General features: G+C 36.4%; 1 protein-coding gene across 2 annotated transcripts; it reads left to right on the forward strand.

Moving 5' to 3' along the window:
• The first annotated feature begins 2,161 nt into the window (after positions 1-2,161).
• LOC113118586 (sodium- and chloride-dependent GABA transporter 2-like) lies at positions 2,162-9,600 on the forward strand. 2 transcript variants are annotated; one of them, XM_026287874.1, is made up of 14 exons: positions 2,162-2,364; positions 2,468-2,602; positions 2,963-3,103; positions 3,201-3,288; positions 3,522-3,654; positions 3,991-4,125; positions 4,324-4,427; positions 4,624-4,748; positions 4,894-5,006; positions 5,462-5,599; positions 8,566-8,668; positions 8,768-8,868; positions 9,034-9,204; positions 9,335-9,600. In XM_026287874.1, the coding sequence occupies exons 1-14, from the start codon at positions 2,226-2,228 to the stop codon at positions 9,473-9,475; spliced, it is 1,767 nt and encodes a 588-aa protein (XP_026143659.1). In that variant the 5' UTR covers positions 2,162-2,225; the 3' UTR covers positions 9,476-9,600. The 2 variants fall into 2 exon arrangements, with proteins under 2 accessions (XP_026143659.1, XP_026143658.1); XM_026287873.1 differs by having other exon boundaries at positions 9,034-9,600.
• Positions 9,601-20,044: the final 10,444 nt, after the last annotated feature.

The raw sequence follows: 20,044 nt of genomic DNA on the forward strand, positions 1-20,044 counted from the left end.
CCTCATGTTGTTCCAAATCCGTAAGACCATTGTATCATACTCTTTCATCAACAAGCGCTTGTCAATGTGAGCGTCTGTTGTTGTTGTAATCTCCGCTATTTTGTTGTTGTTGTTGTTCTTTCTTTATAGTTTAGTTTTCTACTGTTAAACAATGGCCCAGGACAGTATTGCCATGCTGTGGAATAACTGATTACTGCAAAATAACTTCAGTGTACATGTGCGACCTCTGCGTACAAAGTAGTCTATCTGCTCTTACAAAAGTCGGGTGGTGTGCCTACAGTACGCATTTACTATTCTGATGAAGGAATTCCCATTCCAAACACTGTATGCTGTCCCTTATGTAAGCTTAAAAAGTTAAGTATACTTTGGGCTTAAGGTTTATCCACTGATGTCACATGGACTATTTTAACAATGTCCTTAGTACCTTTCTTGGCCTTGAATGTGGTAGTTGCGTTGCTGTCAATGCAGGATCAGAAAGCTCTCAGATTTGATCAAAAATATCTTAATTTGTGTTCTGAAGATGAACAAAGGTAGTAAGGGTGTAGAACAATAGAATGGTATTATTGAAAACTTTCATTTTTGGGTGTACTATCCATTTAAATACTAGGACACAGAAAAACAAGAAATGTTACTCAGGGAATGTATATTCTGTGAATGTTTAGGTCTTCACAGGATATTTTTATTATTGTGTCAGAATTTTTGAACAAACAAAAACTTACAAGTAAATCTAATATAATGATTCCAAGTTGTCACAATTAATAAAATGTTAAAAAGAGTGAACTGATAACCTTAACTGGATTATCTGGATTGACTAAACTAATTTGAGACCATGTTTTTGAAACAGGGAGTAACAGGTTTGCGGTAAGTGTTCATGAATTATATCAGGTATATGGTGACCTTGATTGGGGTTGGAGAATAAATGTAAGATTAAATAAACATAATAAATTGTTATTAGCCTGTTAATTGAATTAAAACATTCAACCACCATTCAAACTGTTATTTATTTATTTTTTATCTTTTGTAAACATTGGAGGCTCCTCCAGGGGAAGGCTTTGATACAGCGTGACCAGTGTGTAGAGCAAGTGAATGACTTATGAATGACTCAAAACATACTGCACAGCAAGTGTAGAGCCAAAATGTTCACAGATCAAATCAGTTTAAGCAGATACTGAATTAATCTGGCTCACTGAACCACAAATTATTACATTACTAAACCTTTATTGATGATTCAGAATGAATGAAGAACTCTTATTATCTTGCATGTAAAAACACTGAGATATAAACCATTGACAACTTTTGTTGGAATTATCGGTATGAAGGCCAGGGGTAAGAGTTTCCATAACATCCAACATGCACACCACTATGACTACACCACTCTAAACACTTATATAAGTAGCTTAAATAAGACTTATTTTAGTGAATTGTTTGTCCTGTAAATTAACACATTATTAAATGGTTTGATGATCATGTGATGATTGATTTAGGTCCCTATATGGCATTCCAGCACTCAATTCATGAGATCCTTAATAGACTTCAAGAGCTGAAATTAATGGTTCAGATAATAGTGTGCCCCTATAGAAACAGGCATTGGTAAACACATAGCAAATTACTTGAATAGTAGCTTGACTGTGGTTTGACAACTTTAAATTACAAGCATAATCGAGAGTATGATGGAGTTTCAAAGTGGATTTGAAAGGAGAAAAAGACCAAGATCCATTCTTCTTCACCACATAAACTAAGGAAATATATTTATTTATTTATTTATTTTTGCTTGTTTAATATTTTATTTAAAACATGGTTATATATGAATCTTAGTACAATTAAGTGGAAAGTCCTGTAAGGAGTTCTGGGCCATGAACTGAACCAACCCAAAATTGTCCAAGTTACATGACCAAAACAAAACAGTTAACAACAGTTAAATGTTTTTCTTGTTTTAATATTAATTGCAAGCTCATATTTACTGCATTGTCTTCCTAGAATGAAGACTTGTTTTAAAACCAATAATTTTGCATTATTTATTGATTTTGCCTAGCTGTCTTTTCTGTTTCTTAAATAATGTAACTGTGGTATTCAGTTCAGTATGGGGAGGATCTGTCAATGTATAGCTTGACACATTTGTATAAACTAATGTTAACCAGAAAACTAGTCAGAATGCAATACATCAACCTCCACTGCAGAATTAGTGCAGCCTTGACATCAATGGAAACGTGTAAAAACTGAATAGAATGGACAGAATAGAAGGACAAATAGAGGAGAGAGGGTACTGGGGCAGTAAAACAGAGTATCTTCTGGCTGTGGCAGGGAATGTGATTGGACTGGGTAACGTGTGGAGGTTTCCTTACCTCTGTTACAAGTATGGAGGAGGTAAGAAACCAGCTGCAACCTAAATATAGAATACACTTACTCCCTTAGCATTATGTCAGTGATATTTATATAATGTTTTTTTTTTGCACTGGTGTGTTCTCAGGGGCATTCCTGATACCCTACCTGGTGTTTGTGGTTACCTGTGGGGTTCCTCTGTTCCTGCTAGAAACAGCTATGGGACAGTACACACAGGAAGGGGGCATTACTTGTTGGCATCGGCTCTGTCCATTAGCTGAGGGTGAGAGTCATAAAAACATCTATTTATTAGATATCTGTAAAAAGTGTTTAATTACATTTTGTTAATCTTTTTGCATTGAAACGCCATGCAGTTTTACTCAAATGCGGAAATGCCAATTTTTCTCTATATCAACTATTTCCTTTTCCCTTTTTTCTTCCTAAGTAAAAGATATGAATATATGTTCAGTAGAAAAACATTAGTGAAAGAAACCATCTGGTTTAATAAATAATCAGAAGAAAGACACAAAACTCAAAGTGCATGCAGTGTAAAAGAAACCAGCATTCATTCAAACTGGGTAAATCATCCTTTAATTCTTGTTTTGATTCACTTCTAGTCATTGGGTTTGTTTGCTTTTGTCAGGTATTGGCTATGGAGGACAACTGATTCTTTTGTACAGCTGCATGTATTACATCGTCATTTTGGCCTGGGCGCTTTTCTACCTCATCTTCTCTTTCAGCTCCCAACTGCCATGGGCCAGCTGTGACAACACCTGGAACACAGGTGATGATCTAAATGAATAAATAAACATAATGTTAAACCCATCTGCTCCCACCTTCTGAATATCACATCTTTATTTCTCACTTTTTCTTTTTCTTAGATGACTGTGTAAATCTTGCTGCAAAGAATTTGACCCTCAACCAAACAACGCTGATTAATTCAACACCTGCTGCTACTGAGTTCTGGGAGTAAATAATTAAAGTGATACTGAGTTTTGCAAAAAACACTGTGAACAATGTCTGTTGGGGGACCATCAAAATAAAGTGTTAGCAGATATTTAGTCTACTCATACTCTAATGACTGGAAGTTGGCACGTAGTTACGTGAAGTTACTTATAGTTAGTAGAATGTCTAAAGTGCACTACCAAAATAAAGTGCTACCAAAAAACAAAAGCATAAAGTTTCTGACTCTCTCATTACAGACGCAGAGTTCTGTCTCTCTCTGGAGGTATTGAGGAGATCGGTAAGATCAACTGGGAGATTCTTCTGTGTCTCATTGCAATGTGGGTCATTTGTTATTTCTGCATCTGGAAAGGAGTCAAATCTACAGGCAAGGTGAGCAAAAATCTCATGTGCTTCTTTCTGAAAGAAATCAATGAGTTCTATTTATTGGTAAGAAATTGGTGTTTTGTTACATTGCACATTGTGTGGCAGAAGGACGATAATATATATATATAATGATAATGATAATCATGTATATACATAAGTAAAAATTGATAGCCTGAATGCACTTTAAGTCGCTTTAGATAAAAGCGTCTGCAAAATGCATAAATTTAATTTAAATTTAATTTAATTTATATATACTGTATATATATATATATATATATATATATATATATATACATATATATATATATTGGCAGAAATTTAATATTGCATTTGTGCCTGTAGGCGGTGTATTTCACAGCTACATTTCCTTATGTGATGCTGCTTGTGTTGCTGATTCGTGGGTTGACTCTTCCTGGAGCTCTGCAGGGGGTTGTGTTTTACCTGTACCCTGAACCAGCCCGTCTCTTTGACCCGCAGGTAACCACACCATCTGCCCTATACCACAATGTGACCTTATAACCACATATATCCTATGTAAAATATATAAAACTATTGACTAGATCACATTATTATTTAACATTTTTAACATATCACTACATATTAACATTAAAAATTATGTTTTTCAGTAACTAACACATTTATACTATTATTATATTGAAATTGCTGTGTGTGTAGGTTTGGTTGGAGGCCGGGGCACAGATCTTATTTTCCTACAGTGTGTCTGTTGGCACTCTCACTGTTTTATCCAGCTACAATAAATACAACAACAACTGCTACAGGTTAGATTGATGCATACAATAAAATGACAAAGATTAAGAATGGGTAAACAACTAAACAAATTAACTATTTGTTATGTTTTATTAGAAAAATGTAATTATTGAAATGTATACTGCAAGTGATTTTCAACCAGCAAATGCTAGACAGTGAGGTTGTTTGTATGTGTTTTAATAAACTACTTTACTGTATGTCTATCAGGGACAGCTTGTGGCTTTGCATCCTGAACAGTTGCACAAGTTTGGTGGCTGGCTTTGCTGTGTTCTCAGTCTTGGGCTTCATGGCCCAAGAGCAGGGCATCCCCATTGCAGAGGTGGCAGAATCAGGTGATGCAACATTTCATGAAAACAAGGGATGTATTTATTATAAGAGTACTGAAAGCATAATGAAATACTGCAAACAGAGACTGTGTTCAAGTAATGACTAAGAATATGTATTGCTCAAAATCCGATCTTGAACTGTCTCTGACAGGGCCAGGACTAGCATTCATAGCTTATCCACAGGCTGTAGCTATGATGCCTCTTCCTCAGTTGTGGGCTGCTTGTTTCTTCATCATGATTATTTTGCTGGGGCTAGATACACAGGTGAGCTGAAACTGACTAATAAGTGTTAACAACTTGAAATGCAAAGCACTACAAATTTTGGTTTAACAATTTAAAATGTTTAATCTAAATTTTAGTTTTCTGAATGTTAGTTTAAAATTTAGGTTTGACATTTACAGTATATGTGTAACTCTAATTATATTTACACTGAATATTTATATTTTTGTTATAAAATTAAATAAGTGTACAGCATTGACCAAAAAGATTAGACCAAATAAAAAAATCAAGGTTTATGAACTGCAAAAAATGTATTAAGAGTATCTTCATGCTTGTGGAGTATAAATACAACTACAGCTCCAAATTCATCAGGGATCTTTTTGTGTTGGTTAGTAAAACAGCGTTCAATGTGTTGAAGGGATAGTTCACCCAACAATGAAAATTCTGTTATCATTAACTCACTCTCATGTTGTTCCATTCCTATGACTTTCCCTTTGAAGTTTGTTTCAATGGAAGCCGTCACAACGTCAGTGATTGACCTCTTCCCCATGATTCTGCGCAGAGAAGGACGGCGAGAAATCTTCATACTGCTCTTCTGTCTCATTTGCTTCTTGGGCCAATTCATCATGGTTACAGAGGTCAGAAGAAACGTCTCCAGGTTACGCATGTAGCCATGGTTCCCTGAGGGAATGATGCTGCATTGAAATGCTATGGGAACACCTTCAGTGTAAACACGCTTTGAATAATACTGTATTTGTAATAAGAGCTATGCATGGGCGAGACATCATGTGTCATAGGCCGCAATGTCCACCATGTAGACCTTTAGGGTGGACTGGGTCAACCCTGTGGAGAAACGAGCCTTCAGGAATTCCAGCACTGTACAAACTGGGCAGTTAACTGGGTTGAGCTGGCAGTCTCCACATCAAGAAATTAAAATCTTTCACTTCGATATGTACTGTTTACTTGTGGAGGGAGCTCTGGACTGGAGGATGGTCTCAACAACATCAGTTGAGAGACCGGAAGCTATGTGTTGTGCCCCCTCAGAGGCCACACCAACAGCTTCCACAGCTCCGGGCGGGGGTGAAAGATTGTACCCTCTGCTTGTGAAAGGAGATCCCTCCTTACTGGAATCTCCCATGGAGAGCCATCATAAGAGGGAAATCAGGTCTGAGAAACCATACAATAAGGCACACTTGCAAAGGGCTCCCACACCACCAGGTGACCTACTAAGGGAACCAGTCTCTTGAGACTGGCCTCTGGTACATTTAGAGCTGCTAGGTTGGTGCCCTGAAATGGCAAATTGGCAGGAGATGGCCAAACTAGCTGCTCTAGAGACCTCAGAAGAGGTAGCGAGCTTCTTAGCACCGCTAGGTTTCTGGGCAGTACCTGAGAGAAGCACTCACCAGAGACCGCTGGACTCTGAAGCAACATGAGTGGCAGGGTTGGCCGACTGACCTCCTGAGGGCACTGAGGAGAGACGGCACCGTCTCTGCAAAAGCACAATCAGCTCCCTCCTCAAAGAGAGCCTTTTGCTGAAGCTTTGACATACTGGAGCTTATAACTGGACAAACAACACTAAATAAGACTGAGCGACTGACACACACAGAACGCTTGCTGAAAGACAGAAAACTGTCGGCGGTTTCACCACTCATACTGTACTTTGATAGCTTCCTGTTCTCTACGTCACCCACCTGTGACGTTTCGCCCATCCATTGGTCAGATTACACATATGATTCAGAGCGTGGTCACGCTGAAGACATTCCCATAGCATTTAAATGAAGCTCGAGTTCCAGAAGGGGAACTGTGTTTAGTGTGAGGATAGTAAAATGAACAAAATTAGAATTTTCCTCTGGAATTGATAAAGTATCTATATATCTAAAATGAGTTATCACACTAAAATTTACTGAGCCTACAGTATAAAGGCATAATGTTAAAATGACCAGTAAACCAATTAATTAATTAACTAACCAAAATAATAAATTGAACTTATAAAGGCCTAACGATAAAGGCCAATATAAAAAACAAAACAAAAACAATACCTTAATCAAGCTTAAATTTAAGATTCAAAATTCCCATTAGTGATGTCTGATTCGTGAACAAATCATTCAATTTAACCGGTTCTTCTTAGTGAACCGTTTGAACCAGTTCACCAAATCGAACTGAATCGTTTGAAATGGTTTGCGTCTCCAATAAGCATTAATCCACAAACTACTTAAGCTGTTAACTTTTTTAACATTACTGACACTCCCTCTGAGTCAGAATAAACCAATATCCCGGAGTAATTAATGTACTCAAACAGTACACTGACTGAACTGCTGTGAAGAGAGAACTGAAGATGAACACCGAGCCGAGCCAGATGATGAACGAATTCACGCCCACTCCTGGAGCAGTTCTCGTTCTCGAGTCAAGAACCGGTTGCATCGGTTTTCGGATCACCAGTACACTGAACCGAAAACCGTTTCTTTCGGACGCGTCCGTTTTGAGAACCGATGAACTGATGATACTGCGCATGTGTGTAATGTTTTAAGTATTTTGTTAAACATAGGAAAGTGTGATAAAATATCTTTTTTTTTTTTTTTTTTTTTTTTAAGATGAATGTTTCGATCTGTATATTGTAGATAATGTATAGGCCAAAGGGGTTTTCAGGGAAGTTGGACAATAATTAAGACTCTATGTTTAATAGGAATAAGAGATGATTTATGAAATATCTGTACTGTATATATAGTTAATGATGACACATTTACAAATTGAGTTTGTAGTAAACAGAAAATGAACACGAGTAGAGCAGCTGATGAAACTAAACTGCAGCACGTGCCAGTTAGAGTGATTCTCGTTCTCGAGTCAAGAACCTGTTGCATCGGTTTTCGGATCATCAGTACACTGAACCTAAAACTGTTTCTTTCGGACGTGTCCGATTCAAGAGCCGAGGAGCTGATGATACTGTGCATGTGTGAATCAGAGTGAAGCAGACTGACACACAGAGCGTCTGAACCGAACTGATTCTTTTGGTGATTCTGAGCTAATATTATGAGCGCGGGTAAACCAAGGGCTTGGATGAAGGGCAATCTGGCGAAACGTAAATTAATTTAATAAAAAATACATTGCAATGGATTATGTATAGTAAGTGGATCATGGTTTCTGCGCTGATGACACCTAATTTATTTACTTTATATCTTCAAGACTTAAATCCTCGTATGCACATTATTGATTTTACTGTATTTTGGTGCATTGTTGCAAAACTCAAATGTAAACTTTTCAGGATTATAAGGTTTTTAACTGACTTAAGTTATGATTACTGACTTCTAAATAAATATATATATATATATATTTGATAGACACGATGCCATTACGTCATCGCCAATAACGTCATTACGTCGAGCGTAAAAGAACCGCTGAACCGTTTTTTTCAACCAAGTCATTGAATCGAACCGTCCGAAAGAACCGGTTCGTGGAAAAGAATCGAACTTCCCATCACTAATTCCCATGGAGAGCTGTAAGACTGAGAGCCTGTGCAATTGTATTTTTCTTTAATTTGTGTTTTATATTATTACCACCACAATACCTTAATCTGGCCCTGGTTTTAATATTGTATTGTGACTTGCAGGGGGGGATGTATGTATTCCAGTTGTTTGACTACTATGCCTGCAATGGAGCCTGTGTACTGTTCCTGTCTGTGTTTGAGACTCTGGCCATGGGTTGGATTTTTGGTGAGTCGCACACAAGCTAAAACCATAACATGATATAGCCAGCAGAATACATTGTCAATTCTGGAAAGCCAGTAAAGCTAAGTCATCTAAACACCACAGGGGCTGAGAGAATGTTTGACATCATTGAGGACATGACGAACTCACGGCCCAACTACATATTCATGCTGTGCTGGAAATACCTGACTCCTCTCGTATCTGTGGTGTGTGTCTCTGCATCCTGATTGGGCCTGTTTTGTCCTGTGACTTATAATATTTGTTAATATCTGAGCCATTTATTAACCATAGTGTTGAACTCAGTTCTTGCCATGTTTTTTTTCTTTTGTATCCTTTTTCACTATTTCTCTTTCTCTTCTGTTCATTCTCAGGTGTCTTTTTTCTGTTCTATGGTAGAGTACACGCCCCTCACCTTTAACCGCTGGTATGTGTACCCAGACTGGGCGTATGTGCTAGGCTGGTTACTGGCCCTGTCCTCCATCATACTGGTGCCTGGATGGGCGCTGGGTCAACTGTTTGCCGGGAAAGGGAGTCTGAAACAGGTCAGGCATTTTACAAGATAAACAAGGCAAGAAACAGTGAATGCTAATCTGCACACCTAACCAAGAGATTATGTCTAGTCCACTTTCAAGTTTTAATACTACCTCACTGTTGTTTTCCTGTGTTTGACAGCGTTGGCGTCACCTGTGTAGTCCTGATCCAGAGCTTCCTCTCACCTCCAAACAAAGAGCTGAAATGAAGGAAACCACTTTCACTGCAGAGATGGAAGATTTAGTTAGGGCAAACATAAATGAAGATGAAAATGGACACTAATGTATTTTGTAGTCAATATTTTGTCAATAGTCATGAAGGATACTAACAAGCTGTAGAAATAAGGCCCAAATTTAATTCCTTCATCTCGGCATACAAATAGTAACCCTATTTGCTCAACAGAGCATCTGAGGACCTCCCTAAACCAGACAAGTTGTTTCACTCTACCAAAACAAAAATTGTAAGAATGTTTCTGCATCTCATTAGGAAGTATTTTAGAGTACATATATCTGTCAGTTGATTAACATTTTTGATCTAATTCATTAAACGGGGCTGTGATTTATTAATCTAATAAACCTAATCTAACTAAATTTGGCAATACCCCCAAAAGATAATTTAAAGCTATTATTGTGTTAAATTGTTAGGCTAGAGTGGCCTAACATAAAGTATGGAACATAAAAGAATATAATTTGAGAAAAATCTCAGTTTATATATTTATTTTCATGCAATGAAATTCACTGGTAACCAACAGCTTAGAGACCAACAGCTTTCAAAATAACTTCTGTTATGTTGTGCAAAAGAAAGTAGGCCTAAATCACTCAGGTTTGAAACAATATGAAGGTGAGTAAATGATGACAGAATTTAATTATTTATTTTTGGTGAAATACCCCTTTAATTATTATTTTTATATATATATATAAATTGAAATGATGCGCTAAAGATGAAACTAAAACTACCAGCAAGTGGCGATAAATGCCTTTATGAATGTTGTGTTTAAAATATAACACAATATTAACTTCTTGTTTACTGAACCGATATGTCAGTAAATATATTAATACAGTTGAACTATACTTAGTATGAAATAAATGTATTTTAAATATATTACTTTCATTTTACCATAGGTTTTAAGAGGTGTTGTATAAAATCACATTTGCAAAAAAACAGCATACATGTAATACTGCTCTCCCTGCTTGTGTATCACTTATCATATGATATAAATATGAGACAAAAACTCATAGGCTATGATTATTTATTCATTAAATATGCTGCACTTTGATCTCACACATAAGTTATCTAAAACTCATTCAGGGTGCTTAAATTCCAGTCCTAGACTTTTGAGCCTGTTCCTAATAAAGGGTTTACAATGTGGTATACCTAAATTGTTAATGGATGTATATATGGCCCTAATAATCTTAATGAGATTTTTTTTGCACATGTATTCAGTAGATTGGCAAATCTAGACTGCAATAATATTATTTTGGGCAGTGACTTTAACTGATTTTTTAATCCTACCACTCACTAAAAAATGTTAGTACACCAACTATGGGTTAACATAGCACCTTCCCAACTGTGGGTTATTTCTAACTCAATGATTGGGTTAAAAACCAGTTGGATTAAAAATAACCCAATAGTTGGGTTAACTACTTACTTTTACTCATGAGATAATTTTAAGGAATGAAATACTATATAACATATGTAATGTTTTCAAATACAGATTAAGTACAATAAAAAACATTAAATCTGCTTTAAAAACAGGTTTTATGTTTTAAATGACAAATGTACTTTTCCTTTAGGTATAGTAATATTATAGCTGTTTTTGCATGAAGTGTTTGAAAAGTAACAAAGTATATGCCTAAGGTCTTTCTAACCAACTTGAACTGCCTCATACAGGTTTGGAACAACTTGAGAGGGAGTAAATGATCATAGAATTTAAATTTTTTGGTGAACTATCCCTGGCATTAAGTTCAATGAATAACATGTGACTTCATTACTAAATTGAAATGCCTGTCCTTACTGTGTTTTAAAAGTCATATTATGGTAAAGATTTTGGTAATATCGCCCCCTCCAAGTAGTTATATCAGAGAGCTGCTGTAAAAATTCTTGACTTAAAAATTCTTGATTCTTGAAGGGTTAGTTCACCCAAAAATGACATTTCTGTCAATAATTACTCACCTTCATGTAGTCCCAAACCTGTAAGATCTTCTTTCATCTTCGGAACACTTGAATGAATCTTGATGAAATCCGAGAGGTTTCTGAACCACACTCTAAAAATGTCTGGGTTAAAAATAACCCATTGGCAACTCAGAACTGGGTAAATATTGGACAGAACATGTGCTGGTTTAAAGTAACCCAGCATGCTGGTTTACACATTTACACATTGATAAAACCCAAGATAGAGTAATTTTTTACCATTTGTGTGTTTGCATTTTTATGATTCTGGGTTAGTATTCTTGCTGGGTTATTCTCATAATTTCACTTTTGCTTAACAAAGCAATCATGGATTAATAAATAATGAAGAATACAGGTTATTTACACTGTTAAAAAATATTTTTAATGCCATCTGATATTCACAAATTTGTACCAATGACAAACACTGTTTCAAAAACACTGAACAAAAATTACCATTTCAGTTTTCATGAATGCACAGTGACTGCCAAATTTCAAATGGAAAAGCAAAAGGTCCATTTGCAGCTGTATTTTCCATGTATTATGAGTAATAAGCCAGTCATATTGAACAAATACTGCATCATAGCAGCTTTACAGTATTAAATAGGAAAACAGTGTGTAATAATGCAAAGGGACAACAGTAAACACTCAGTTTTCAGTTAAAGTCAGTTCATCATTGATTCAGTGATGTATCGTCCCTCTGTGCTATCAAGTCGATTATATCGCTTGATATTAATTGTCTCCAACTAAGGAAAACCAAGGAACCAAAACTCCATCGGTGACAGAATAGAAAAAAAACCTTGGGAGAAACCAGGCTCAGTTGGGGGGTCAGTTTTCCTCTGACCAGACGAAACCAGTAGTTCGATTCCAGGCTGCAGCAAAGTCAGATTGTGCAGAAGAATCATCTGTTTCCTGTGGTCTTGTCCCGGTGGTTGTCTGAGACAAGGTCTTTACAGGGGATTTGTATCTGGGGCTCTAGTTGTCCTGGTCTCCACTGACTTTGTGGCTGTAGAGGTCCTTTCTAGGTGCTGATCCACCATCTGGTCTGGATACGTACTGGAACCGGGTGGCTACGGTGACCTCGGAATAAGAGAGAGACAGACTAATGTTAGCATAGATGCATCATAAGAACAAGTACATGAGGTGTTATTAATTACCATGTCTTTTTTCACTGTGTCGCACATTACCTGCCAAAACTCAAATGGAATCGCAATTACTTAAGCATCTGAATTTCCAATGCCTCACATTGAAAGCTGTCATTTTTTGCCAGAGGTGGGACCATACTATGGAGAGTGTTTGTATTGGGAGGTGACGTCACTCAAAGACAATTGTGCCAAATGCTTTGAATAATGGAGGTTAAGGCACTACTAAAGACAGCTGCCACTCCGAGAGATGCATGTTAAAGAACAGACAGTTTAACCCGGATCTCCCTATATTCTTGGCACCTTACACAATAAATAATTCTGTCATTTTTACCCCAAATGCAGCTACTATCCCTTTAAAACAGTCCATATATAAACACTTATAGGTGTATCAAAGTAATAAGGACAAGTCAAAAACACGATCTGGAAAATGGGTATATGATGTTTACGCTCATAAATTATGTACATTCTGAACACAAAGTTAAAAAGTGCAGCTTTAACTATAGCACGAAATAAAAATATATGTGCGTTTAAGTTACGTGAGGGTTAACGTTAGTTGATTATCACAGACAAACAATTATGTAAAATGTATAATAAACATGAACCTACCATTAGACGCCTCAATAAGACTGCACTCGACGAGTTTTTCTCTCACAAATGTATCCATGTGCTTTTCTGACAGGAAAAAAAACACATTTTGAATTATATAACTTGTATGCAAAAAGACTTTATAAACCACAAAAGCATCAAATCACCTCACTAACGCGGCCTACGTCACTCGCTGTGCGTGCGCGCACTTTGAAATGCCCTGAGACGTCGATTCTTTTCCGGGAATCACTTTGTTCGAGAATTACTGAACTGGTTTATTTGAACCGTAGGGACACATGATCTCCAAGATGGACACATGCTCCACAACAGCAAGAGCACAGATGATGGACTACTAGAGAAAGATTTATCACAGCCCAAATAAGCCAAGCATCATTTTGCATTTTTAGTTTTTTTTTTTTTTTTACAACAAAATCAAAAGTGCCTTTTCTATATTAAGCACAAAAGTATTAATTTAGAGCAATGGTCTTACATTATGGATAAACTATTTGACATTAAAAACCAATAGGTTCTCGTTCACAAGGGGTCTCGTGTGCACTGTGAAGACCTCTTCTTAGAACAATGAATAACCAAGGGGCAGAAGGGACTTGCCTGGAAGTCAAGGGGCAAACAGTGTCTAAACAAGATGTAAGAGTGGAGCAGAAAGTATCCGTAGCACTGTTAGCATCACAAGATGCTAACAGTTCAGGGGAAGGAAGCGAAGATGAAACCATAGTAGATAGCCGGGAGGGTGAGAGTTAGCATAGGTTACGTCAAAAGATGATATGTGGAGGGATATGTGTTGTGTCTGAAAACATGTTGAGGTTAAGAGTGAGGAGGAAGTGATCTGAGGTGTGCAGTGGAGCAGTGTCGTGTGTAAATAAGGTCCAGTTGGTTGCCTGATTTGTGGGAAGCAGTAGTTGACTCTCCGTTGAGATCAAAAGAGGCAAGCAGATTGAGGAAGTCTGCAGATTGAGGTTTATCTAGGTGGATGTTGAAGTCTCCAAGCATAACTAAAGGAGTACCATCCTCAGGAAAGGTTGAGAGCAGTACATCTAATTCTTCCAAAAAGTTACATGAGCCCCTTTCACACTACATGTTGGAAAATTACCGGAACATTGCAGGGTCGCCTTCTGTGTGAATGCAAACACGTCCCAGGATTGAGTCAGGGATTGATTCCAGGTTGGGGACCTAGTAACAATGCCGGGTTCAGTCCCTGAACGAGTGCTGTGTGAACAAAAGCCAGAGCCAACTGTCGCGTGACTCTTTTACCAGGTGTTTTTAAGGCAGATCAACATTCGCGACGAAACAAATATGTGCAAACTGTAATGAAGCAGAGATCAGTTAGTTCCTCACCTTCCACGCTGAAGCTGAGATCGTTCACCAGCCTAAATTAAAAAGTTTACGTGTCTAGCGTTTTTTAACTCAGTGGGAAAATGAGAAATTATTGGAGAGCGCTGCAGGTGTAGCAGTCCTCTGGTTTGATACAGGTCTCTCAGGGCCATGAGATTAAGCTTTGAATAACTAATAATAGAAGTAATGAAATCGGCTTTCTTTACAGCAGACTGATAATTCCTGAGACTAATAGAAAAATAAAGTAGTGTATTAGCAGACATAGGCAAAGTGTGCAGGTTGCAGGATTGCGCTGCCTACAGTGTGTGATGCGTGGTTTGTGAGTGGTAGTGATAATAGGGATCTGGAAACACATAGTAAGAATTGGTTATAAAAACTGAAACAGAAGTAAAACAAGTATAGTAGGGAAAAGGATAAATCAAAACAATACTTATATCCCTTTGCAAGTGTCCCTGCCCGGTGGAGTCGCACAGCAGAGTCGATGGTCTTCACACTCTTCGGTCTTCACATGCGGAGGGCTTAACAGGAGGGCTGCCGTGGTATACTAACCTTTTTTATACCCATTGGACAAAATGGAAATTTAATTCAGCTGAATACACTCTACTGTTTATCACAACAAAGGTCTAAGCAAGCGCATGACACTGACAACGTATGCGATAGAGTACGAGACCAAACGCAGCACATCTCAACACATTAAAAGAAATTACTTTGAGGATTAGAAACTTTCAACTTAATTTACACAGAGAATACATGAAAATTATAAATTGCCTTATAGGTAACAACTGGATGTATCACTTTTGATATAGGACAATATACAGTATGTCAAATATTACATTTCCATATGGGTATAGGTCAACAATATGTTACATATGTTTTCTCACTTAAATCCTCTAATTCTTGCTGATTCTAGATTCCATCAATCATTTGTTGCATAAATCATTGTAAGCCAACAAGTGCTTAAGTTAGACATAAACTAAGACTGGTGCAAGCCATCTTGCTGTGTGTCCCTGCTGAGTAACCACCCTTTTTGAGGTCAGATGTTGCCACCTTAGCAGACATTGACTTCCATTGTGTTGTTACTGGGGAATTTTAGGTAGATTTACATGTACAAAAATAATATAATTAAAAAGTACCTATGTGTACCTATGAGTTTGAACAAAAATGTGGCAGTAAAACACTTTTATTTATTATTCATTATTACAGGGGAAGAGGCTTTTACCATAATACGTAATGTGTAAACTAGTACATTGCGTTCTGTTACACTTCTGCAAGAACAAAATGTAAAATTTTAACAGTAACTTTATTATGATGTGCACTATATTTGCCACTAATGATTGTGTTTATCAAATAGAGAAATTTCACAATGGAAAATGAACACTGTCTGGAACTAACAAAGGGAATAAGTGAAATGTTGGGACCCAAAACTTACGAAGATCTAAGATGACTGAAGTCCTGAGAGTTATGATACTAACACGTCAGAGGACCTCAGATGATGCCAACCCTCAAACGACAAAACTACCAATTTGCTTTAAGTTTAATCACAACATATACAGAATAATAATTGCAGTTAATAGTGTTCACTGTCTGTTTGATTACATGTCATTAACTAACTGCATGAATTTGACTGTTCATTTCTGCCATGTGGACATCAACTTGATATAGTCAACACTGATAAGCTACTACTAAATATAATGTAGGAACTTTAAAATAGAAAAATAGATTTTCTGTAAAGCTGCTTTGCAATAATTTGTATTGTGAAAAGCACAAAACAAACAAACAAACCAAAAAACACTGGAGCATGCAAAAAGAGACTCTGTAGGACAAACAGAGGAGATTGAGTTAAATAAACAGAAGGTAAGTAGTCAAACTATAAACTACACACTATACAGATATAGAGTCTGTTTGTCCAAATATAGCACAAAGTCACTTTTACGGACTTTTAAATTAAATGTTCCCTCCTGGTGGAATGACCTTCTCAACTCAATCCGAGCTGAGTCGTTAACCATCTTCAAGAATCGGCTTAAAACCCATCTCTTTAATCTTCTTAAACCCTCTAACTTTAGCACTCACTATTCTAATTCTATTCTTAAAAAAAAAATCTACCTACCTTTCTAATCTTTTTTTATTCTATCTATTATTATTTTTTATTATACAATTATAAAAAGACATCTAACACTAGCTTGCTCTTTTCTTTTTCTATTCTATCTGTTTTCTTTTTATTTATTATATTATTTAAAAGCCCATGCTATGTTTACTGCGTTTTGAGCTAACTGAGACTTGTTATAGCACTTATATATCATTGCTCTTTTTGTTGTTTTTGATTGCTTCCATTGTCCTCATTTGTAAGTCACTTTGGATAAAAGCGTCTGCTAAATGACTAAATGTAAATGTAATGTAATATGAGCCCAGACAAAGACTGATGGAGGAAGTGCATGTTTTAAACAGTACTTCAGAACACAGAAGAGCTGGAGCAAGGAATGTGTTTTTGAGGAAGAGACTGGTGTGGGTGTGACACTTTCAACCATTTATCTGTCCAGCATCCCTGCAAGCTACATAGGACAAGGATTTGGAAAATTGATGGGTGATTTCTTTTTTCCTATGGCTTTTTGTGTATTCTATCAATCAGTATTTGTGTATAGCCTCTGTATACCCTGTTTTGCTGCTTCAGATGTCTGCAGTCTTCACTCGTGTTATCCTATCCTTTAACTGAATTTGTCAGGGCTAAACTCTGCAGGTCTGTTTACCTCCAAGAACATCACATTCAGATAAACATTTTTGATTGCAAAACTGATTTTTGTTCAATAAATTTGTGTGTGTATGTGTGTTTGTGTTAAACCAAAATTTCTCAACAAAACCCAGTTCATATTCATGCTAAATGCCTTTTCCGAATTCAAAATCTTGTGCTCACAGAATTGTGGCATAAGTGTAACTCTTCTGTTTCCACAGTCAAGTTTGACAGGACTGATCATTTAATTAGTTATTATTATTATTGTTATTGTTGTTGTTGTTGTTGTTGTTGTAAGTTCATTTGAACAATATATATATACATTTACAAAATAATGCATTTTTGTAATTTGACTCAGATCTCACACATCTCAATGGTAGAGCAAACTTGTGTGAACTTTTTCAGTACTATGTCACCTGTAATCTAGTTAATATTTCCCTGGTGAAATAAGAACGGTGCGCTCTGTATCCCTTAAATTATAACTCATGCTTGAACAGGTTAGAATAAATAAAAAAACAGTAACACAAATCGTTTTAGGAACATATTGTCAGTATCACTCCATCTGTCTAAACATTTGTTCAGGCTCAAAATAAGGTCTCAGAAATCATCTACTAGTGTGTCCAGTGGTAGAAATTGCTGAAACCCACTCCCTGTAGCCTACTTTCTTTGTTCATTTGTAGATCTATTGCTTGCATGTGTGGAAGGTTATGATTCCATTAAAAAATAACATAAAAATTTTAAATGAAAGTTGACATTACTCAGCCAACTACTGTCAGCAAACAGGCCAGAAACACAGAGGTAAGTATGCAAAACAGCAGTTTAATTGACAGAGGTGCTGTGGTAATGAGAAGCAAGGATCAGAAGGTGAGTAATATGCAGATGTATGGTTTTAGGTCTCTTAGCTGATAGTAACAGATGATTGTCTTTTGCAGGTGATCCAGAGGAACGAAGGAGCATGTAAGGGTGAGTAAACACAGGTAAGTAGCAAGATAAGGAGTCAGGCTTAGTTCAGTAAGGCAAACTGTAGACGAGACTCTGAGGCTGTAAGGAAAGAGCAATGATAAAGGGAGCCTAACGAGCCGAGGCAGCTTTTAATCCGAATCTTTTAGACTGGGCTAAAAACAAAAATGCCCTAAACACATCTTTTTAGTATTTGGAACCTTTTATGATTATGAGATCCATCTTTTCTCATAATTTCCATATACTGTTCTGCATCAGAAGTTGCACTGGTCACTGAGGCCAAATGTGGAAGCTATATCATGCATAGAGCTGGACTCATGCCAACTGAAGCAAAAGGTGCAAACATTCACTAATGCTCAAGATGAGTTTAACTTTTCAGGATTAAACTTTTCAGCAGGGTTTAAAAAAGCAGAAGACAAATAGGAAGCATATTTTTAGCATGCTGTTGGAAACGTATTACAATTAAGCATGACAAAATCCCAGAAAAGCTCAAACTTGTTTTATACAGTTGAATTCAATCTGAAACCTCCTTATAAATGATAAATAATAATGTTACTAACAGCAGTGAACAGAATGTCTGCATAATGGTCTATCTTATCTATTTTAAAAAAATTAATAAAGTTATTAAAAGATGTATTTACTACTCATTCAATCATATTATGTGGAACCTTGAAAAATAAAATTATACCTTTATACCTGTATTTTATCCACAGTTAACACCTTCAGTGAGCTTTTTGTAATTAAATATATTTACATTTACACATCTGGAATATGTTTTTACCAAAAAGTGACTTTTTACATTGTAAAAGCTGATGCATTTCCTTAGGAACCGAACCTGTGTCTTTAGCATTGATAGAGCCTCATGAGTTTAAGCAAATGTGGTCCAAGACTGGAGACTGTCGGTTTTACACATGCTAACAATATTTTTGAGACTAAAAAACTGAAATAGAATTTTTACCTGAAGTATATCACACAGTGGCATGCAAAAGTTTGCTAAACCCTTGCAGAATCTGTGAAAATGTGAATAATTTTAACAAAATAAGAGAGATAATAAAATGCATGTACATTTTCATTTAGTATTGTCTCGAGTAAGATATTGTAAATAAAAGATGTTTACATTTAGTCAACAAGACAAAACAAATTGCTGAAATTATTCAAATAACCCCATTCAAAAAGTTTATGAACCCTTGGTTGTTAATACTGTGTGTAGCTACCTGGATGATCCATGACTATTTATTTATGTATTTATTTATTTTTTTGATGGTTGTTCATGAGTCCCTTGTTTGTTCTGAACAGTTAAACTGAGCAATGTTCTTCAGAAAAATCCTTCAGGTCCTGCAGAATCTTCTTGTGCATATTTGAACCCTTTCCAGCAGTGACTGTATGATTTTGAGATGCATCTTTTCACACTGAGGACAACTGAGGGACACAAACACAACTATTAAAAAAGGTTAAAACATTTACTGATGCTCCAGAAGGAAACACGATGCATTTAAGCAGGATGAAATCAGAAATCAGAGAATCTGCAGGAGTTGGAGGATTTTTCTGAAGAACAGTTCTCAGTTTAACTGTCCAGAACAAACAAGGGACTCATGAACAACCATCAAAAAACAAAAAGACAGTCATGGATCTTCCAGATAAACACACACCGTATTAAGGTTATTTTAATAATTTCAGCATTTTTTTTTTGCCTTGTTGACTATATGTAAACATCTTTTATGTAAAATATCTTACTCAGGACAGTACTAAATAAAAAATAATACGCGTATAGTATGATCTCTCTTATTTTGTGAAAATTATTCACATTATTCAGATTCTGTAAGGGGTTCACAAACTTTTGCATGCCACTTTATAACTTAGTAGCAACCTGATCTGAATCTGCTTTAGACCAGCCACATTTCCTGTTTTGAACTCGGGTTG

This window comes from Carassius auratus, chromosome 18 (assembly GCF_003368295.1).
Source record: "Carassius auratus strain Wakin chromosome 18, ASM336829v1, whole genome shotgun sequence".
NCBI lineage: Eukaryota > Metazoa > Chordata > Actinopteri > Cypriniformes > Cyprinidae > Carassius > Carassius auratus.

Bases quoted from the DNA above. Each gene is read 5' to 3' on its own strand.
- LOC113118586 (XM_026287874.1), top strand. From the start codon at position 2,226: ATGGACAGAATAGAAGGACAAATAGAGGAGAGAGGGTACTGGGGCAGT. The intron at 3,104-3,200 runs GTGATGATCTAA...TCTTTTTCTTAG, and splicing joins TGACAACACCTGGAACACAG to ATGACTGTGTAAATCTTGCT. The intron at 3,655-3,990 runs GTGAGCAAAAAT...TTGTGCCTGTAG, and splicing joins GAGTCAAATCTACAGGCAAG to GCGGTGTATTTCACAGCTAC.